This window comes from Tursiops truncatus, chromosome 4, assembly GCF_011762595.2.
Source record: "Tursiops truncatus isolate mTurTru1 chromosome 4, mTurTru1.mat.Y, whole genome shotgun sequence".
In the NCBI taxonomy this organism is placed as follows: Eukaryota; Metazoa; Chordata; class Mammalia; order Artiodactyla; family Delphinidae; genus Tursiops; species Tursiops truncatus.
Genome location: NC_047037.1, coordinates 129,874,861 through 129,898,328, shown reverse-complemented (window position 1 = coordinate 129,898,328; position 23,468 = coordinate 129,874,861). Strand labels below are relative to the sequence as shown.

Below are 23,468 nucleotides of genomic sequence, written 5' to 3'. Positions count from 1 at the left end.
TCTCAATGATATATACATATAACTCAGTATAAATATTAGTCAACATTGAAGGAATATTTTAATATACTTTCTTGAATTTTTATTTCCTTGACTTTAATCAGATAATACTTAGAGTTTATTTCAACAATAATAAAAAATTCAACTTTAACAATTTTGAGTAACATATCTATGGTAACAAATAAAAATGATTTATATGTTTTACATTTGATGTAATTTTATTTATCAATGCAGTCCAAAATATGTAAATAATCCATCCCTTCTTTCAAAATATGTCCTTTTGTGGTAATTAAAGAACAGTGGTAGACTCCAAACTTCTAGGAAAGAAAAATATTTGTTAAATGAATTTCTTTATTATATATATCACCTTTCTCTATTTGCTGTTATTTCACTTGGTATTCTCATGAAAATAGTTATTTTATAATCTTACTAAAAGTGTTACAAGCTAATTAATTAAAATATATGTAGTATTAAAAATATAAATTAGTTTAGATTTTTATTGTTACTGTTTTTCTGTGGCATGCAACAATATTCTTTTTCACTATCATCACCATGACATTAAATTCTTTTGCAACTGTAAATGAATGCAAACACCTAGTTATAACCAATAAATATATTATTCTGCAGCTTTACTTGAAGAGAATCATCGAAAGAGTTTTTTTTTTTTTAAGTGGAATTTCAACCAATTAACACATACCAAAAAGCAAACATTTTATTGCTGGTGTTTCACATAATTGGGTATATAAATGATACAATATAAATATATTGTTTCAAATTTGAATGGCATTTTCAGGTAATATGAATAATATGAATATGAATAATTCATGTACAGTGAAGTTTGTTTTTGTTGTTTAAGTTGGTGAAATCTAACAAGGACAACAGAAATAGGAACTGGACCTAGCATTAAGGTTGTACAGTGCTGCTCCCTATAGTGCAACTAGGGAAACTGCAAATGGTTAAATGGCTTGCCTATAGTCACAAACCCAAGTGTCAGAACCAAGATCAGAAAACAGTTCACCTGAATTCTGGTGTTCTGCTCCATCATGCTGATTCTTTTTCATTGTATATTTTAAAAATTTGAATACCATCTAGAAAGTTCTCATCATGTTTTCATGAACAGCTATAATTTTATAGCTAAATTTATGGGGATTAATTTCCTCTTAGATTAACTACCTCTTATTGTGTTTCCTTTTACATTTTTATTGTTACAATTTTATTTTATTGTATGTAATCTCCTGCTTCTCAATTTCTAATTTAGTTTTGCTTCGAGGCAAATGAAGAATGAATAATTTTAAAGCTCAGTTCTCAAGATCATGACTTTTTATTAGATTTAAATTTGTTTAAACTATATGAAGATAGAAAAAAATAAAACTCGGCCAGTTCTGGTCATTTGTCCAATCATATGTTATGCTTTCATAGGAGAGGTTATGCTAGTTAAATTTTGGTCATTCCATTAAAGGAACTTTGACCCATATAACCAAATTTCATTTGAAACTATTCTATTCTCACACAGGTCAGTATCTTCACAGCCTGAGGAAGCTGTTGCAAAGTTACAAAGAGAAATAATTATAAAAAAAATTAGAATGAGAAATATGCATGTGTGGCACTCCTAGTATAATATTTTTGTAACCTACATTTTCATACTTTATTGATTTGTGTCTGAATTTTAAGGAAAACTATGGAATGTATAACAGAAGTTTCCATTACATATAAGTAAAGACCATTACTTACCCCAAAAGCAAACACATTTTCTTCTTTGCCATCCATTATCATAGAATTGTTTAACATAAATTTCAAAGGAAACTTCCTAAAAGTGAAATGAAGGAAAAAAAAAAGATCATCATTCAGTCTACTTAGGGTCTAACAACGAAGCATAAAACAATATTTCTCTAAAGAAATATATATCGCTCATTTTCCAATGAATACTTTCATTTTGATCATTTTTTTCACTTAGGAAAAAAACAAGGCAAATATTTGTTCCATAGAGTCTATAATATTTTAGTATTGATATTTTATTGCCAATGATCATGAATCAAATTGGTTTTGGGCAAAACTCTCACATTTTATTCCTTGAAACTATTTTGGTTTCTATTTGACTGTTGAAGTTTTCCATTTATGTTTTGTTTAGTGTTTTATCTCAGGACGGTGCATCCTTTTTATCCCAAACAAACAAGATTGTCCATTAATCACTCTCACACAATATGGCTGAGTTATATGGGCAAAATGTGATATCCTTAACTCAGTCTGAATTAGTTGTGATTCTATGTCTTCAAAAGGACTCACTGAGAATGAAAATTGAGCTTATCAACTCTTTCTAGTTCAGAATGAGAAGTCATGAAACAGTATTTGGATAAAAGACACATGGAAAATGGATTATGGCATACTGAGTCATATTGTGGCTTCAAAAGGTAGCTTGCTAAGGTGCAGTCAGAGAGTTGCACAGATTGTGGTAGCCATGATAGTAAATGTAATTTACTTATACTTTATTTATTAGTTCTATAAACAATTCTTAATTCCCTACTCTGTTGTTTAGAATTGAAAACATCCATTTGAAGAAATTAATCTTCGATAAAATACCTGGATATCTTACAAAAGTTCAACTACATGTTCAAGACCGTGTAAATTAAATAACTTTTTACTGACCCAAGTCAAGAGTCAGGTGCTACATGGAGATTAATCCAGTGTAGGGTCAACCTTGGACCTCATTGACTAACTCAGTGAAATTAGCAGAGGAACTCCATGAAGTCCAAGACGAAAGTCCTCACATATATTTCTTGTTTCTTGGTTCTGTGTTATTTTGACATTGTGTTCTCATTTTCAAAAATTTGAAGATATTTTCAATATTAAGATACTATTTTAACATTCAGAAGGACCTAGGAGTTTGTTGTATGTTTTAAAAGACAAGACCTTAATGAACAATTAACAGATTAGTAGTGAGTGGTAAGAAATCGCCTGAAGATGAATGGGTACAGGACACACATATAAACAAACGGAAAGATACTATGGTAAATATAAAGAAGAGATAGAAAGAAAGACATTTATTGGAATAGCAAGTGGAAGACTGGGGTAGGGGGAAATATTGTCAACTTTAAAAATTTACCTGGTTGTTCCTCGTGAGTATTGAGAGGAAGGGAAGAATAATGAGAGCTAAAGTGAGTATGAAAATAGAGATCATATATGGATAACTGAAGAAGGGTAAAGAAAGGGAGAAATAAGCTGGCTTGTGCAAAAACATAGACGCAGATGCAATCTGCAATTTTAGTAGGACTTTGAATAGAACCAATTATGGAGGAAGGTCTTAGGATTTGAAATGAAAATTGAACTGCTACTCCGATAAGCCAGCAAAAAGCTGGATTTTGTGCCCTCAATTTCTGAAATTAATTGTTCCATGTTTTGCAAACAAAAGGTTCTGAAGATGGTGTGTAAAGCCAAAAATTATAAAGGTTATTATGAGTTAAATGTTAAAAATCAACATATGGCTTTTTTAAAAAAAAATAAAATGTTTTCATATATTCTAAATAGAGGCACTTTCTTCAGTCCTCACCCCATAAGTTTGCTTTCTAAAAAATATAGATTTAACGTCTGTAAATTGAACAAATATCTGTGAATTTAGTTGGAGATGGAGTTGTTCATTCAGGAGATGACAGAACAGAGGAAATGTTTAATTATAAAAGAAATGCCATCAAATGTAAATGGTGTAGTATACCTGATAATAAACAATTCAGCTTAGAGTTTGGAATGCACAAATTTTGAAGAGTCAGACATTTCTTCCCATAAAATCAAAGCAACAGGCTCAAGGACATCTTAAATAAGAAGCTAAGTAACCTGAAATAATTTAATGAGAATGAGGACCTCTCTCTGTGTCAGGAGACAGCAGATTAATGAGTTATAACATTACAGGTAATATGTAGAATGACACATAGGAAGGCTATACAGGTACTATGTAGAATGACACATGATTTATCACATGCTCTAACCAGGGTATATAAGCTTCCCTCTACACATGTTGAGATCCACACTCAGGATCTTGTCTTGAACAGCAAACAAACCTCACCACCCCTGACACCATGATCTACTACAGCAAATACTATAGCCATAGCCTGAGCTATGGCTATAGTGGCTTTGGTGGACTGGGGTATGGCTATGGTTGTGGATGTGGCAGCTTCTGCAGACTGGGCTATGTCTGTGGCTTCAGAGGCTATGGCTATGACTCTGGTTATGGAAGCTTTGGATATGGCTGCCATCGCTACCCATTCTTCTATGGATGATATGGATTTTCTAGCTTCTGTTGAAATCCTACCCCAGGAGCCCAATATTTGAGGCCATAAAAGAATTATCTAAGTCTGACTAAAATAACTATACCAAACAAGATCACCCAGGACCAAGCCAAGATCAAAAGTATTTAGTGTCTAAGATTTTAGGAATATTTATCATTTCATAATTGTCTGCTTCATGTTTCTTGTTGTCTCTTATTCATGCTTTCTTAACTGTGGGATTTATCTAATCCTTTTGCAATAAATTTTCCTAAGTTAAGACAGCATACATGGCTGTTATTTTTTTATTTAACTCACAATATCAATGTGATTATTTGTAATTGCACCTAATTGACAATGAAAAAAATAAACTACTCCATGAAGAGCTAAGGTAATAGGAGATCTTACACTCACCCATATGGCTAGATAGATACACATAAACCATAACCCTCAGTTGAAATAAAGATCTTTTTCTCTGAATGCTAAACCAGATCTTATTCAATGCTTTTGTTTAGATAACATTGGTATTTAAAACCAGCACTGAAATATCAACTTTATATATTTTCATATTTAAAGTGAAGCTAACATGAAGAATAAGTGTCCTTCTGTTTTGTCCAAAATTGATATTTATTTAGCTCTTTCAGTGATAAGAAAACATGATGATAGAATAAAACTTCTCTCTAAATATACATTGAAAAATGAACTTCTTTTTGTGAATCTCTATCATGTTTTCCTCATGGTCTGCCATGGTGTGACATGACATTGTTCCTCAGTATTATCAGCACATTGAAATAGTTTGCACTTCATCAGGGAAACTTAAAAATCACTGTCATTCCTTGGGAATGACATTTGATCAGGACATATTTTACATTTGGTAGTGTATATAGGTCCTTTTTTTTTTAATCTGTATTGAGGTTATGGCTGATCTGAAGCTTTATACATTCTAACAAGTGTCTTAAAATGTTGACCTTCAAAAAGTGGGTCACTTCTTGTTAGTACTTCAAATAAATATTTGACTGTGAAAAACACATAACAAAATGTCAGCATTTTGCCAAAAAAAATGTTATATATTTAGGTAGTGAAACAAAAGTGAATATCTTTTGTTTGAGTTATTAAATTCAATAAAACCAAGGCAATAATATAATGACAGAAATGTGAAGCTGGCTGGGGCACTGTAAAACTTAACAAAACAGAATCTTAGATGGGAAAGTACCTCCAAAAATTAAAATGAATTGCTAATGATCAAAAATGGCATGAGCAGGACAGACTAAGACGAGAACCAGTTTTACTGAATACTAGACAGTCTGCTTCACCATGCTTCCTATCCCATTCCTTGAGCACTTCCCTTTTAAGTGCTATCAAATAAAACATCTTGAAAGTTCTGGCCATGTGTCTTTGAAGAGATAAATTATCACAGCTGGTGGACCACCTCTATTTATTTTGATTTGCAAATATTCCGACACAGAATGTTGAACTACCAATTTCTTTTTTTTTTTAAACATCTTTATTGGAATATAGTTGTTTTACAATGGTGTGTTAGTTTCTGCTTTACAACAAAGTGAATCAGTTATACATATACATGCCCCCATACCTCTTCCCTCTTGCATCTCTCTCCCTCCCACCCTCCTTATCCCACCCCTCTAGGTGGTCACAAAGCATGGAGCTTATCTCCCTGTGCTATGCGTCTGCTTCCCACTAGCTATCTATTTTACATTTGGTAGTGTATATATGTCCTTGACACTCTCTCACTTTGTCCCAGCTTACACTTCCCCCTCTCCCTTCCCCCTCTCCGTAACCTCAAATCCACTCTCTAGTAGATCTGCGTCTTTATTCCCGTCTTGCCAATAGGTCCTTCATGACCATTTTTTATTTTTTTTTTTTAGATTCCATATATATATGTTAGCATACAGTATTTGTTTTTCTCTTTCTGACTTACTTCACTCTGTATGACAGTCTCTAGGTCCAACAACCTCACTACAAGTAACTCAATTTCATTCTTTTTATGGCTGACTAATATTCCACTGTATATATATGCCACATCTTCTTTATCCATTCATCTGTCCATGGACACTTAGGTAGCTTCCATGTCCTGGCTATTGTAAATAGAGCTGCAATGAACATTCTGGTACATGGCTCTTTTTGAATTATGCTTTTCTCAGGGTATATGCCCAGTAGTGGGATTGCTGGGTCGTATGATATTTCTATTTTAGTTTTTTAAGGAACCTCCATACTGTTCTCCATAGTAGCTTTATCAGCTTACATTCCCACCAAGAGTGCAAGAGGGTACCCTTTTCTCCACACCCTCTCCAGCATTTATAGTCTGTCGATTTTTTGATGATGGCCATTCTGACCGGTGTGAGATGATATCTCACTGTAGTTTTGATTTGCATTTCTCTAATGATTAATGATGTTGAGCATTCTTTCATGTGTTTGTTGGCAGTCTGTATATCTTCTTTGGAGAAATGTCTATTTAGGTCTTCTGTCCATTTTTGGATTGGGTTGTTTGCTTTTTTGTTATTGAGTTGCATGAGCTGCTTGTAAATTTTGGAGATTAATCCTTTGTCTATTGCTTCATTTGCAAATATTTTCTCCCATTCTGAGGGTTGTCTTTTGGTCTTGTTTATGGTTTCCTTTGCTGTGCAAAAGCTTTGAAGTTTCATTAGGTCTAATTTGTTTATTTTTTTCCCATTTCTCTACAAGGTGGATCAAAAAGGATCTTGTTGTGATTTATGTCATAGAGTGTTCTGCCTATGTTTTCCTCCAAGAGTTTGATGGTGTCTGGCCTTACATTTAGGTCTTTAATCCATTTTGAGTTTACTTTTGTGTATGGTGTTAGGGAGTGCTCTAATTTCATTATTTTACATGTAGCTGTCCAGCTTTCCCAGCACCACTTATTGAAGAGGCTGTCTTTTCTCCATTGTATATTCTTGCCTCCTTTATCAAAGATAAGGTGGCCATATGTATGTGGGTTTATCTCTGGGCTTTCTATCCTGTTCCATTGATCTAAATTTCTGTTTTTGTGCCAGTACCATACTGTCTTGATTACTGTAGCTTTATAGTATTGTCTGAAGTCAGGGAGTCTGATTCCTGCAGCTCCATTTTTCTTTCTCAATATTGCTTTGGCTATTCAGGGTCTTTTGTGTTTCCATACATATTTTAAAAATTTTTGTTCTAGTTCTGTGAAAAATGCCAGTGGTAGTTTTATACGGATTGCATTGAATCTGTAGATTGCTTTGGGTAGTAGAGTCATTTTCACAATGTTGATTCTTCCAAACCAAGAACATGGTATATCTCTCCATCTATTTGTATCATCTTTAATTTATTTCATCAGTATCTTATAATGTTCTGCATACAGGTGTTTTGTCTCCTTAGGTAGGTTTTATTTCTAAATATTTTATTCTTTTTGTTGCAATGGTTAATTGAGTGTTTTCTTAATTTCACTTTCAGATTTTTCATCATTATTGCATAGTAATGCAAGAGATTTCTGGGCATTAATTTTGTATCCTGCTACTTTACCAAATTCTCTATTTAGCTCTAGTAGTTTTCTGGTAGCATTTTTAGGATTCTCTATGTATAGTATCATGTCATCTGCAAACAGGGACAGCTTTACTTCTTCTTTTCCAATTTGGTTTCCTTTTATTTCTTTTTCTTCTCTGATTGCTGTGGCTAAAACTTCCAAAACTATGTTGAATAATAGTGGTGAGAGTGGGCAACCTTGTCTTGTTCCTGACCTTAGTGGAAATAGTTTCAGTTTTTCATCACTGAGGATGATGTTGGCTGTGGGTTTGTCATATATGGCTTTTATTATGTTGAGGAAAGTTCCCTCTATGCCTACTTTCTGGAGGAATTTTATCATAAATGAGTGTTGAATTTTGTCGAATGCTTTCTCTGCATCTATTGAGATGATCATATGGTTTTCCTCCTACAATTTGTTAATATGGTGTATCAAATATATTGATTTGCCTATATTGAAGAATCCTTGCATTCCTGGGATAAAACCCACTTGATCATAGCGTATGATCCTTTTAATGTGCTGTTGGATTCTGTTTGCTAGTATTTTGTTGAGGATTTTTGCATCTATGTCCATCAGTGATATTGGCCTGTAGTCTTCTTTCTTTGTAACATCTTTGTCTGGTTTTGGTATCAGGGTGATGGTGGCCTCATAGAATGAGTTTCAGAGTGTTTCTCCTTCTGCTATTGTTTGGAGGAGTTTGAGTAGGATAGGTGTTAGTTCTTCTCTAAATGTTTGATGGAATTCGCCTGTGAGGCCATCTGGTTCTGGGCTTTTGTTTGTTGGAAGGTTTTAAATCTCAGTTTCAATTTCCTTGCTTGTGATTGGTCTGTTCATATTTTCTATTTCTTCCTGGTTTAGTCTCAGAACGTTGTGCATTTCTAAGAATTTATCCATTTCTTCCAGTCTGTCCATTTTATTGGCATAGTTTCTTGTAGTAATCTCTCATGATCCTTTGTATTTCTGCAGTGTCAGTTGTTACTTCTCCTTTTTCATTTCTAATTCTATTGAATTGAGTCTTCTCCCTTTTTTTCTTGATGAGTCTGGCTAATTGTTTATCAATTTTGTTTATCTTCTTAAAGAACCAGCTTTTGGTTTTATTGATCTTTGCAATTCTTTCCTTCATTTCTTTTTCATTTATTTCTGATATGGTCTTTATGATTTCTTTTGTTCTGCTAACTTTGGGGTTCTTTTGCTCTTCTTTCTCTAATTGATTTAGGTGTAAGGTTAGGTTGTTTATTTGAGATGTTTCTTGTTTCTTAAGGTAGGATTGTATTGCTGTAAACTTCCTTCTTAGAACTGCTTTTGCCACATCCCATAGGTTTTGGGTTGTTTGGTTTTCATTGCCATTTTTTTCTAAGTATTTTTTGATTTCCTCTTTGATTTCTTCAGTTACCTCTTGGTTATTAAGTAGTGTGTTGTTTAGCCTCCATGTGTTTGTATTTCTTACATATTTTTTTTACTGTAATTGATATCTAGTCTCATAACATTGCAGCCAGAAATGATACTTGATACAATTTCAATTTTCTTAAATTTACCAAGGCTTGATTTGTGACCCAAGATATGACCTATCCTGGAGAATGTTCCATGAGCACTTGAGAGGAATGTGTATTCTGTTGTTTTTGGATGGCATGTCCTATAAATATCAATTAAGTCCATCTTGTTTAATGTATCATTTAAAGCTTGTGTTTCCTTATTTATTTTCATTTTGGATGATCTGTCCATTGGTAAAAGTGGGGTGTTAAACTCCCCTATAATGATTGTGTTACTGTCGATTTCCCCTTTTATGACTGTTAGTATTTGCCTTATGTATTGAGGTGCTCCTATATTGGCTTCATAAATATTTACAATTGTTATATCTTCTTCTTGGATTGATCCCTTGATCATTATGTAGTGTCCTTCTTTGACTCTTGTAATAGTTTTTGTTTTAACGTCTATTTTGTCTGATATGAGAATTGCTACTCCAGCTTTCTTTTGATTTCCATTTGCATGGAATATCTTTTTCCATCCCCTCACTTTCAGTCTGTATGTGTCCCTAGGTCTGTAGTGGGTCTCTTGTAGACAGCATATATATGGGTCTTGTTTTTGTATCCACTCAGCCAGTCTATGTCTTTTGGTTGGAGCCTTTTATCCATTTACATTTAAGGTAATTATCTATATGTATATCCCTATTACCAGTTTCTTAACTGTTTTGAGTTTATTATTGTAGGTCTTTTTCTTCTCTTGTGTTTCTTGCCTAGAGAAATTCCCTTAACATTTGCTGTAAAGCTGGTTTGGCAGTGCTGAATTCTCTTAGCTTTTGCATGTCTGTAAAGCTTTTAATTTCTCCATCAAATCTGAACGAGATCTTGCTGGGTAGAATAATCTTGGTTGTAGATTTTTCTCCTTCATCACCTTAAATATGTCCTGCCAGTCCCTTCTGGCTTGCAGAGTTTCTGCTGAAAGATCAGCTGTTAACCTTATGGAGATTTCTTTATGTGTTATTTGTTATTTTTCCGTTGCTGCTTTTAATATTTTTTCTTTGTATATAATTTTTGATACCGTGATTAATATGTGTTTTGGCATGTTTCTCCTTGGATTTATCCTGTATGGGACTCTCTGTGATTCCTGGACTTGATTAACTATTTCCTTTCCCATATTAGGGAAGTTTTCAACTATAATCTCTTCAAATATTTACTCAGTCCCTTTCTTTTTCTCTTCTTCTTCTGGGACCCCTATAATTCAAATGTTGGTGTGTTTAATATTGTCCCAGAGGTCTCTGAGACTGTTCTCAATTCTTTTCATTCTTTATTCTGCTCTGCAGTAGTTATTTCCACTATTTTACCTTCCAGGTCACTTTTCCATTCTTCTGCCTCAGCTATTCTGCTATTGATTCCTTCTAGAGAATTTTAAATTTCATTTAATGTGTTGTTCATCACTGTTTGTTTGCTCTTTAGTTCTTCTAGGTCCTTGTTAAACTATTCTTCTATTTTCTGCATTCTATTTCCAAGATATTGGATCATCTTTACTATCATTATTCTGAATTCTTTTTCAGGTAGACTGACTATTTCTTCTTCATTTGTTAGGTCTGGTGGGTTTTTGCCTTCCTCCTTCATTTGCCATGTGATTTTCTGTCTTCTCATTTTGCTTAACTTACTGTGTTGGGGTCTCCTTTTCGCAGGCTACAGGTTTGTAGTTTCCATTATTTTTGGTGTCTGTCCCTAGTGGCTAAGGTTGGTTCAGTGGGTTGTGTAGGCTTCCTGGTCGAGGGGACTAGTGCCTGTGTTCTGGTGGATGAGGTTGGATCTTGTCTTTCTGGTGGGCAGGTCCACATCTGGTGGTATGTTTTGGGGTGTCTGTGGCCTTATTGTGATTTTAGGCAGCCTCTGTGCTAATGGATGAGGTTGTGTTCCTGTCTTGCTAGTTGTTTGGCATATGGTGTCCAGCACTGTAACTTGCTGGTTGTTGAGTGGAGTTGGGTCTTGGCAACTCCAACTCTCAACTCCAAGGTCGTTGAGATGGAGATGTCTAGGAGAGTTTTGCCATTTGATATTACGTGGATCTGGTAGGTCTCTTGTGGATCAGCTTCCTGAACTTGGCTTTCCCACCTCAGTGGCACAGCCCTGATGCCTGACTGGAGCACCAAGAGCCTGTCTTCCACATGACTCAGAATAAAAGGGAGGAAAAGGGCTTCCTTGGTGGTGCAGTGGTTGAGAGTCCGCCTGCCAATAGAGGGGACACAGGTTCGTGCCCCAGTCCGGGAAGATCCCACATGCTGTGGAGTGGCTGGGCCCATGAGCCATGGCCACTGAGCCTGTGTGTCCGGAGCCTGTGCTCCGCAACAGGAGAGGCCACAACAGTGAGAGGCCCATGTACCACACACACACAAAAACAAAACAAAACAAAACAAACAAAAAAAATGGAGAAAAAAAGAAAGAAAGAAGAAGATAAAATAAAATAAGTTATTAAAATAAAAAATAATTTTTAAGAAAAAATATTTTGTAAGTAATAAAAAACAAACAAAAAAAAAAACAGACAGACAGAACCCTAGGACAAATGTTAAAAGCAAAGCTATACAGACAAAATCACACAACGAAGCATACACATACACACTCACAAAAAGAGTAAAAGGAAGAAAAAATATATATCATTGCCCCCAAAGTCCACCTCCTCAATTTGGGATGTTTCGTTGTGTATTCAGGTATTCCACAGATGCAGGGCACATCAGGTTGATTGTGGAGATTTAAACCTCTGCTCCTGAGGCTGCTGCGAGAGTTTCCCTTTCTCTTCTTTGTTCCCACAGCTCCTGGGATTCAGCTTTGGATTTGTTCCTCGTCTCTGTATGTAGGTCGCCTGAGGGTGTCTATTCTTTGCTCAGACAGGACGGGGTTAAAGGAGTAGCTGATTCGGGGGCTCTGGCTCACTCAAGCCGGGGGGAGGGAGGGGTACTGATGCCAGGCGAGCCTGCGGCGGCAGAGGCCAGCGTGACGTTGCACCGGCCTGAGGCGTGCCGTGCATTCTCCTGGGGAAGTTGTCCCTGGATTCTGGGACACTGGCAGTGGTGGGCTGCACAGGCTCCCCGCAAGGGAGGTGTGGACAGTGACCTGAGCTCACACACAGGCTTCTTGGTGGCTGCAGCAGCAGCCTTAGTGTCTCATGCCCATCTCTGTGGTCCGTGCTGTTAGCCGCGGCTCGTGCCCTTATCTGGAGCTCCTTTAAGCAGCGCTCTTAATCCCCTCTCCTCGTGCACCAGGAAACAAAGAGGGAAGTAAACGTCTCTTACCTCTTCGGCAGTTCCAGACCTTTTCCTGGACTCCCTGCCGGCTAGCTGTGGTTCACTAACCCTTTCAGGCTGTGTTCACACCACCAGTCCTCTCCCTGGGATCTGACCTCTGAAGCCCAAGCCTCAGCTCCCAGCCCCCTCCCGCCCCGGCAGGTGAGCAGAGAAGCCTCTTGGGCTGGTGGGTGTTGGTCGGTACCCATCCTCTGTGCAGAAATCTCTCCATTTTGCCCTCTGCACCCCTGTTGCTGTGTTCTCCTTCATGGCTCCGAAGCTTTCCCCCTCTGCCACCCACAGTCTCCGCCCGCAAAGGGGCTTCCTAGTGTGTGGAAACTTTTCCTTCTTCATGGCTCCCTCCCCGAGGTGCAGGTCCCATCCCTATTCTTTTGTCTCTGTTTATTCTTTTTTCTTTTTCCCTACCCAGGTATGTGGGGAGTTTCTTGCCTTTTGGGAGGTCTGAGTTCTTCTGCCTGTGTTCAGTAGGTGTTCTGTAAGAGTTGTTCCACATGTAGATGTATTTCTGGTGTATCTGTGGGGAGGAAGGTGATCTCCGCATCTTACTCTTCCGCCATCTTGAAGCTCCTCCTCCAAACTATCAATTTCTAATTGAGCTTCTTTGTAAAAATAGGTTCTAGTAAATAGTGTTAAAGCCAACTCTACTTTTAAAAAATTATTATAATGCATTTGAAAAGCTTAGACTTGTTTACTGCACATATGAATGGATTTACTCAGCCAGATCATATCCTTTTATTCAACTCAGGAGAGGAATCGTAGCTTCATAGTAAATAGGTGAGGGTAGATATATTTCAGTGTCACTATTGGAGGATGGTAATCTTCAGTTTGACTGAATAAAACATAATTTCATACGAAAATACTTTACCCCCTAACTGGACAATAGAATCATAGTCTAAAGAAAGACTTTATGTAGCTAAAGAAAAACTACAATCAGTATAACTATTTGGAGAAACTGCTTAGCATTCTTAGTATAATGCAGCTTTATTATTATACCTCTTACTGGTACATTATATTGATTTGTGTTGGAATTAACAGAAGAGCTCCAAAATCTTCTTTTAAGGAAAAGCTGTTACTGGTCTGGAGAAAATGCATCACAGGATCATCAGCACCACAACTGAGGGAAGATATGGCAGAATTAAATGGTCAGCGTGTGACATCATTAAACCTGTTTGAGTTATTTCTGATTTTATGGCTTCCTGTTGACTTAATGGGAATGAAATATTGAAATTAACAACTGTCTTTTAATGTAGGATGAACAATAAAAAATGGAACAAGTTCTGAAGAGAGAAGACAAAGGAATTAAAAAATAAGTGGTGAGGTAGCCAAGAGTTTTTTAAGACAAAAAAGCATTAAACATAAAATTTAAAAATTAATAAACTGGACTCATTCTATTAAGAAATTCTGTTCATACATAGACATCACTTTAAAGTGCAAAAATAAGCCACATATAGAGAGAAAATACTTTTAAAACAGATTTGACAAAATACTTTTACCCAAGTACTCTACAAATCAATACTAAAATATTATAAATGCAATTAAAAATAAACAAAATAATTGAACAGCCACTTCCAAAAGGTTATCTAGCTGATCAATAAATGTATATAATGGTCCCTAGTGCTATTACTCATCAGGTAAAAGCCAAATTAAAACAATGCTCAGCTACTACTACTTTCCCACAAGAATGATCAAAATTAAATAGTCTGAAAATAGCAAGTGTTCTCAAAGATTTAGAGCAAGTGGTGCTCTCTTACATTGTTGGTGGGACTGTAAACCTGAAAATCATTTTGGAAAACTATTGATAAGATCTAAAAAAACTGCTGTCAAAATCTAGAAGGATGGTTATCTCTAGAGAGTGAGGACAAAAAAAAAAAAAAGGAGCATAGAGACACTTTAGGCATTAGGGCATGCTTAGTATGAGTAGTGTATGCCTATTTATAAGAATTCATCAAATTTTACACTGAAATTTATATATAATATATAATTCATTATTATGCTTTAAAAAAAACCCAGTGCAAATAAAATGATGGTTATATGTTCCTCTAAATTCAGAAAGCCATTTGAGGTTATTCCTCCCTTAAATCTTTATTGTTTAGATGCCATCACAGAGTTACCCATGCCTGTCAGAAGCGTGATGCTTAATTTTAAAGACCTTAGAATTCATTCATCCTTTCAACACATATTTGTTGTGTTCTTATTACATGGTAGCTATTAAGAGAGGTAAATAAATCCAGTTGGGAAAATTCATCATTTGAAAATTACTTAAAAGACTAAAAGAACCTGAACAATACATTTGAGGTTATATAAAGTTCACACAAACTTAAGGACTAGAGCCAAATGTTAAACGCAAAACTAGATAAATTTAACCAGGTTTGGAATAAGCTTCAGCTATAAGTGACTAACTTCTTAGAGTCAGCTGAGGGACTTTTGTTCTCAATTGTCTTTTTCCACCCCTTATCTTTTAACATAACATCTACAATTTGGAGATGCTGAAGACATTTCCAATGTTAATGGTATCTTATTGAATTTGATAGAGCCCTTGGATTTGTATTATTTTTTTAACATCAGAAACCTTAACAAACATTTAATATCTTAGTGAGACTAGTATGGTGTTTCCTGAGAATAAGGGGACCAAAAAAATAAATAAATAAAGCACAGAAAAAGCAAAGGGAATAAAAGGGAAAACAGTTTTCATAAAAGTAAAGATACAAGAAGAAGGAAAAGGAAGAGATTAACTAAGTAACTATAGACTGAGTGAAAATTGATGGGTGCCAGAGAGAAATTTTATGTACATCACAATTTTACCTAGCCACCATAGCCTAATGGCTAATTGGAGGACAGAGGCTAGATGATATATAAAAAGAGATAGTAACGTATATGTTAGAATGGCTAAAATTTAAAGCACTAAAAACAGTTAATGCTGGCTTGATTGTGGAGCAACAGAAACTATCATTCATTGCTGATGGGAATGAAAAATGCTACAGCAACTTTGGAAGACAGTCTGGCAGTTTTTCACAAAGCTAAAAATGGTCTTATGGAAAAGATTCGGTAATCATTTTCCCTGGTATTTACTCAAATGGCTTGAAAATTTATGTCCACACAAAAACCTGAACAGAGATGTTTATAGAAGTTTTATTCCTATTTGCCAAAGCTTGGAAGTAATCAAGATATCCTTCAAGAGGTGAATGGATAAATAAATTGTGGTACATCCAGACAATGGAATATTATTCAGGGATAAAAAGAAATGAGCTATCAAGCCACAGAAGGATAAGGAGGAATCATAAAGGCTTATTGCTAAGTGAAAGAAGTCAATGTGAAAAGGCAAAATACTGCATGATTCCACTATGACATTCTGGAAAAGAAAAAACTATGAAGACAGTCAGAAGATTAGTATTTGCAGGAGTTTGGAAGGAGGGAGGGAAGAATAGAGGGGGCAAAGGGGATTTTTAGGGCAGTGAAACTATTCTGTATGGTACTGTAATAGAGGTTAATGACATTATGTATTTGTCAAAACCCACAGAACAGTACAACACAGAGTGAACACTAATCTAAACTACAGATTTTAATTATTAATATATTAATATTGGTGTGTGTGTGTGTGTATGGGGGGTGGCATATAGGAATTCTGTATTTCCTGCTCAATTAATCTGAAAACTTAAAACTATTCTTCAAATAAAATTTATTAATTAAAAAAAAGATATTGTATAAGATAGATATATGGGTGAATAAACAGGAGGAAATGGTGAATGTAAAGACAGGGAGGAATATGTACACTTTGGAGGCAACTTGGATAGATGACATGCCAGAGAATAGGGTCAGGATTTGAGAAGATAACTTTTAATATGTTTTTAAAGCTACTTTTGAAATAAATTTTTGATTACTGTGATTTGCCATCAGTTTCTGAACAATTTTATCCCATGGTTGTCAAAGCCCATAGAAGGGTACAACACAAAGAATGAAGAGTAAACTATGGATTTTAATTAATAATTATGTCATTATTGGCTCATCAACATAAAAAGCAATAATGTTTCTTTATTTTTTAAGGTAGCATGAAAAGTAAAAAGTATGTCAGTTATGATGGTCAATGTTCTAAAACTAAATAAAAAGTAGATTTATTTTTCTAAAGTTCCTTACTAGTGTTCACAACAGTCAAACTGGTTCTTTCCAGCTCTCAAATGTTTCTGTTTTCTTATTTCTGAACTAAATAAATAATTCAGTTTTGGGACAGAGGAAAATATGCTTTAAAAGGATATTATTGATTACAGAACTTTGACCAATTTCTTTGGTTTAATTTTCTTAAGTGAAGTATCTAAAGAAAACCAGAGATGATGAAATATTTAATTGAAAACCACAACACAATCAAACCTGATTGGTATGCCTGGCTATGAAGAATAGTATTTGGGATCTGATATGTCTAGACTTTGAAGATACAGCATTCCTTCTTATAAAGTGGTTCAATAACTTTTTTCACCTGCTTTCTTGAGGTATAATTGACAAATATAATTGTGTATATTTAAAGTGTGCCAAGTGATGATTTAATAAAGTGATGCAATAACTTTTAAGAGACACCCTAACTAGGTAACAAAGTGATCCCAAATATTTTAATGAGTGTGAGGCCTTCTCCTTGTGTCAGGGGACAAAGAATTAATGAGTTATTCCAAGTATATATATATAATGTAAACATGACATAAAAGGAGGGTATACACATGATTTATCACATGCTCTGACCAGGGTATATAAGCATCCTTCTACACATGCTGACATTCATACTCAGGTTCTTGCTTTGAATAGCAAACCAAACTCACCACCCCTGACACCAAGAGCCATTACAGCAACTATTACGGAGGCCTTGGCTATGGCTATGGAGGCTTTGGTGGTCTGGGCTATGGCTACGGTTGTGGATGTGGCAGCTTCCACAGACTGGGCTATGGCTGTGGCTTCCGAGGCTATAGATATGGCTCCGGTTATGGAAGTTTTGGATATGGCTGCCATCACTACCCATCATTCTGTGGAAGATAGATATGGATTTTCTAGCTTCCACTGAAATCTTACCCTAGGAGCCCTATATCTGAAATTACATGGGGCTTTCCAAATCTGATCTCAAAAATTGGACCACAAAGGTCATACTGGAGTTATCTGCACAGAAGTATCTAGCTTCTCAGAATTTTGGACAATTTTTCAATACACTCCTATACCTCCATCATAATCCTAGACTCCTCTAATATTTTTTAAAGCTAACTGGATTATCTGTTTACCTTTCAGTAAAACATTAAATTTGAAAACAAAATATATTTTTTGTCTTGTTCATGAAACTCAATTATATGGAAGTGATGATGGTTCCATTCTACTCAATTGTCAGTAAGGGATGGTATCTCCTTGGCTTAGAATCATTTTTGTTTTCCATATACCTCACAAATATCCATACAGATAGAAAGACTGATATAAAGACTAATTCTAGACTAATATGAAAAGATTTTTTCAAAACTGTTAGTGATTTAATATTTTTACATCTCTTGCTTTTGTTTAGATAGTATTCAGATTTAAGTCAACAACAAAAAGCAATGCCGATTTAACATATCTATATATTTATTTATCAAATACATGTGTTTTATTTAACTTAACTCACATTTCTCAATTCAGTCCAAATGCATAATGAATCCTTCCATTTATTCAAAATCTATTTGGCTTTTTATTGTAAATGCAAATACATGGTAATAGATCAAACCATCACTAGGCTATGAAAGTAAACCACCTTTCCAAATTTTTTATATTTAGTATAATCCACCCTGTGTATCATAGTCTTCTACACATTATTTTCTTTGATATTTTCATCAAGCAGCTGATCTATAAGTAAATAATGAATTAGGGTAACGTTTTTCATATGAGGTCATTTAACTGAAAACGTTTTAACTAAGACTTTTCTGTTAGCTTTCCTATATTCTTACTGAATCTTCATGACTTGACATGGTATTCTTCTTTACTACCATCATTATATTGGCCATTTTTTCAAGCTAAGAAGGGAAAAAAACAACAAGACATAATCGTGAACTAATTTATTTTTTAGCTTAAGCTGATAACAAGCACAGCTATATCCAAAGAGCTTTCCTATAAATCTGAATTTCAGTTAAATCTGAATTTCCCCTTATAAAAATGGAGAGGAGGGGACATTTCATTGGTGAAATAAGAAAAATATGTAAGCAAATACCAAGTTTTTCCTAAAATAAAATGATATATTCAGGTAATAATATGAAATTAAGATTTTTTTATTGAGGTATACTTGACATATAACATTCTACCAGTTTCAGGTAAACAACAAAATGATTCAATATTTGTATACAATATTTGTATACACCACAATAATTCTAGTTAGCATCCATCACCACACACAGTTTCATTTTCTTTTCCTGTGATAAGAACTTTTAACATTGCTCTCTTAGTAACTTTAAAATATGCAATATAGTATTATTAACTATAATGACTATGCTGTGCATTATATCACCGTGATTTACTTAGTTTGTAACTAAAAGTTTGCAGCTTTTGACCTCCTTCACTCATTTTGCCCACTCCCAACCCCCTCACTCTGGCAGCCACCAATCTATTCTCTGTATCCAGGAGGGGATATTTTGTTTAAACTGGTCAAATATATTTGATTCAGTCAGATAGCAGTATCATAAACAAACATTAAATGTCAGCAGTGCTTTGTACCACATTTCTCAGCTTAAAAAAATCTCAGAAAAGTAATTGGCTTCTATAGAATTATATATTAGCTCTAGTGATAGCATCAGGACCAAGGCCAAGATCTTCTGAATCTAGGTGCCAGAATGCAGCTGCCTTCTTCAGTGTATTTTCCCCATTCATACAAGCAAATGGAGTATCTTGAAAGCTTTGCTCAGCTTCCATGAACTTAGCTGAATTTATGGGGGATGTGAAAGAGGATTCACCTTCTTAGATAGAATTACCATTTTTATAACATTTTATTCTTATAGAACATATAAAAAATAAAACTCAATTTCAATTTTAGCTTTATCTAGATTTCACCTATATCTATATCTATTATATTTATACATGTATACCTATATTTATACAAGATCAAAGTCTTCATTTGAAAGGTACATACTTAACCTACATAAAGAGAAATTTGGTTTTGAAAGATATCACTTATCCTTTCAATCAATTCAGTCTGGGTGTTGTAGAGTCTCAGTGTACAAAGCAGGTGAGATAGAGTTGTGTGGCTCCATTTTGCACACTTAATGAGGTAATAGTTCCACAGTCTATGGACATGCCTTATAGGTCTAAAAATAAAAATAGCCATCAACGTCATTAGACTGGGAAACAATCTAGTGTGCATGATACTCCTAGTGAAATGCATTATCATATTTTATTACATCCTATTTTATGATTTAATTAATTATGTCTAAGAAACACATTTTGAATTCGTGGTAGAAGTGCCCTTAGCTTCCTAATAAAAGCTATAATTTGGCCAGTGGAAGAATATATTTTCATCATTTAGCACATCAACACAGGATCTGAGCTTCACAATCAACTGATTGTCTTCTTGTAGAAAGCTCCCAAAAAGATTAACAAAGAATTGTGCAAGTCTTTGAGTCCACTGAACTAACAACAACAACAAAAAAACACAAAAAAATCTCAAAAGAAATAAACATTTTTCTGTTTTCAAAGATAATTAGTATCTAAAGGATATTATAATTGTTTTATTTTTTAACCCAGAAAAAAGTCAATAAAAAATATTTGGCTCATATATTTCACAGCATTGTTTCACAATTTTTTGTTCTTAATTATATATTGACATAATATTATTTTCTTTGAAAATACACAAATAAGTCATGGTATATTTCATTATTGAGATTTTTTAAAAATTTGTAAAATCTATTGGATTTTATCTCATGTGAGCATAGCTATTTTCATTGGAAATAAGAACATAAATTAGCCCTCATCACAGACAATCTAGCAAATTTACTTAATCATTCATGGAATTCTTAAACTTGTTAGATTTATTTGTGATCATTTGACTTCAAAATGACTCACTGAGGAAAAAAGATAGTTTTTGCCAACTATTTTCTTTTTCAGAATAAAAAATAAAGATGGAATAATGTTTGCTAAAGGAAAAAACAGGATTTAACAGTAGGATTAATTATTCCTTTGAGTTAAATATTCCTTTAAAACCTGAAAGCCATTTGAGTCCATAATTCAACTTAGAGAATGATTACAAGTTGTGTGTCATGCAGAATTTAGTTTTTCATTAATTCAACAAATATTTTTTGTTTGGAAAAACAGTAAACAAATCCAGTTAGGGAAATGTATTATCAAAAATGTTATAAAAACACTAACTCTAAAAGATATTTGCGGTGAGTTCCCTGGTGGGCTAGTGGTTAGGATTCTGGGCTTTCACTGCTGGGGCCCGGTTTCAACCTTTAGTCGGGGAACTGAGATCCCACAAGCTGTGCAGCAGCACTCCCATGTTCACTGCAGCATTATTTACAATAGCCCAGGTATAGAATCAACCTAAGAGAAAAGTGATGGATAAATGGATAAAGAAAATGTGTTACATATATATGTGTGTCCAAGATATGGGCACATCTAGTGGGGCTTAAACTTGGAATGGGTTTACTATCTTCACAGAGCAAACTGAGAAACAGCAGAAGACTGGCCCACTACTTCATATACCTGATTCCTGTCTCAGTCATTTCATCACTGCACATTCATTTTTGGAGATTTCAAGGCAAGAGGATTTTAAGAAGCCCTGTTAAAAAATATTGTATGATTTTAAGAGCATACAAACATATATATATATATATATATATATATATATATATATCTTAAATTTAAAACCTTAATGAATAAGTAACTATGAAAAAAATATTTGCTGATTACCTGAGAAAAAGTAAGGGTCTGGTATACACAGAATTGGAAAAGAAAAATTTAAGAGCAAAATTATTATGGTAAAATTAGAGACGTGAGTAGAGGGATAAAATATTGATTGGAAAAAGTGGGTAAGAACAAAAGACCTAGCTGGTTCAAGCATGTATTGGGAATGAACGTAGAATGAGATTTAAAGAGATGTTTAAGAAGAGAATGATATATGGATTATAAAGAAGCATAGAGGAGAGAAGAAAAATGGTAACTGTGTAGCATAGAGCCAAGATCATCTGCATTTTTAGATCATATTTTGGGTATTGTCCATTCTGGAAAAGTGGGTAATTGTGCAAAGGGAATATTTTTTAATGGTTTTCAGACTGGTTTTGAAAGTGAGTTTGTCTTGTGTGCGTATATATATATGATATATATGTATATGTATATATATTTTATATGTGTATACAAATGGAAATAAATTTGATATTTATTTGGAGAATTTTATAGATTTAAAAACTTTAATCTTGGGCTTCCCTGGTGGCGCAGTGGTTGAGAGTCTGCCTGCCGATGCAGGGGACATGGGTCCGTGCCCCGGTCCGGGAAGATCCCACATGCCACGGAGCGGCTGGGCCCGTGAGCCATGGCCGCTGTGCCTGCACGTCCAGAGCCTGTGCTCCGCAACAGGAGAGGCCACAACAGTGAGAGGCCCGCGTACTGCAAAAAAACAAAAAACAAAAAACTTTAATCTTGATCAGCGTATTTAAATTTAGGTGGAATTAATACACAACAATCCAAAAAATGCTATGAAAATGAGAAAATATTTAATGAGAAAACTCCATCAAATATGAATGATGTAATATGCTTAGTAATGAAGAATTCTATTCAGGGAAGTTTTATTTTGTGACTTTGAAGACAGATTTTTTTTTTCTCATTAAAAAAGACTGTAATGAGTTCAAGGGCCTTTTGACCAGGCAGCTAACCAAGCTCAAATATTTTAATGAGTGTGTGCCTTTCCTTGTGTCAGCAAACAGATGAACAATTTGCCTCAAGTAAGTGAATAATCTGGAATGATACAAAAGAATGGCCACATGTTTTACCACATGTTCTGACCAGGGTATATAAGCATCCCTCTACACATGCTGATATTCACACTTAGGTTCTTGCTTTGAACAGCAAACCAAACTCACCACCCCTGACCGCAACTACTATGGAGGCCTGGGCTGTGGCTATGGAGGCTTCAGTGGTCTGGGCTATGGCTATGGCTGTGGATGTGGCAGCTTCTGCAGGTTGGGCTATGGTTGTGGCTTCGGAGGCTACGGACATGGCTCTGGTTATAGAAGCTTCAGATCTGGCTGCCATTGTGGTCCATTGTGCTATGGAGGTTATGGATTCTCTAGCTTCTACTGAACTATGGCCCTAGTAACCCAGTACCCGCTACCATGAGTGGATTTGACACAACATTATTCAGTCAATGAATTGAGATTACCCTAGACCTATTTAGCAAGAGAAACAAGAATTTCAGAGAATTTATTATTTATAAGCATGTCTGCTTTATGTCTTCTGGCATCTGTTAGCTTGGGCACTAACAGATGATGTATGTTGACTACCAATAAATGACCTAATTTGAAATAGAAAATATAGCTCTTTGGGGTTCATTTAACTCAGTTATGTGTACATACCTATATGTATTTTTGCTATTTGTCAATTATAAATACAAGGATTATCTCCTTTAATTTTTTTTTAATAAAAACAAGTCATGTTAGATACACCTATTTATAGTTGCTAGCCATCCATATTATTAAAACTGTAGTCAGAGCATACTTGCATTTCACAAATATTATAATCCATATTTCTAAATTTTTAGAGAATGTAAGCTCTGCTTTTCTGTGAATCTTTGAATTATATGTTATCTTCCTTTATTCATAATCTGCTTTCATCTAGTTTGTTATGCATGTAAGATAAGACTGACTTAAATTACTTAAAAGTCATTGACAAATTGGATAATAAAAATGTGAACTTGGACATGCAACTCATCTCATTTATCCTTTTATGGGAACACTGTCCT

General features: G+C 34.8%; 1 protein-coding gene across 1 annotated transcript; it reads left to right on the top strand.

The window, feature by feature from the left end:
* The first annotated feature begins 14,139 nt into the window (after nucleotides 1-14,139).
* On the top strand, nucleotides 14,140-22,810 carry LOC117312106 (keratin-associated protein 19-7-like). Its single transcript, XM_033855240.1, has 3 exons — nucleotides 14,140-14,166; nucleotides 17,324-17,492; nucleotides 22,761-22,810. Exons 1-3 carry the CDS (start codon nucleotides 14,140-14,142, stop codon nucleotides 22,808-22,810), a joined length of 246 nt encoding a protein of 81 aa, XP_033711131.1.
* Nucleotides 22,811-23,468: the final 658 nt, after the last annotated feature.

Bases quoted from the DNA above. Each gene is read 5' to 3' on its own strand.
- LOC117312106 (XM_033855240.1), top strand. From the start codon at position 14,140: ATGGTCCCTAGTGCTATTACTCATCAG. The intron at 14,167-17,323 runs GTAAAAGCCAAA...TGCTTTGAATAG, and splicing joins CTAGTGCTATTACTCATCAG to CAAACCAAACTCACCACCCC. The intron at 17,493-22,760 runs CCGGTTATGGAA...GATCTGGCTGCC, and splicing joins CCGAGGCTATAGATATGGCT to ATTGTGGTCCATTGTGCTAT.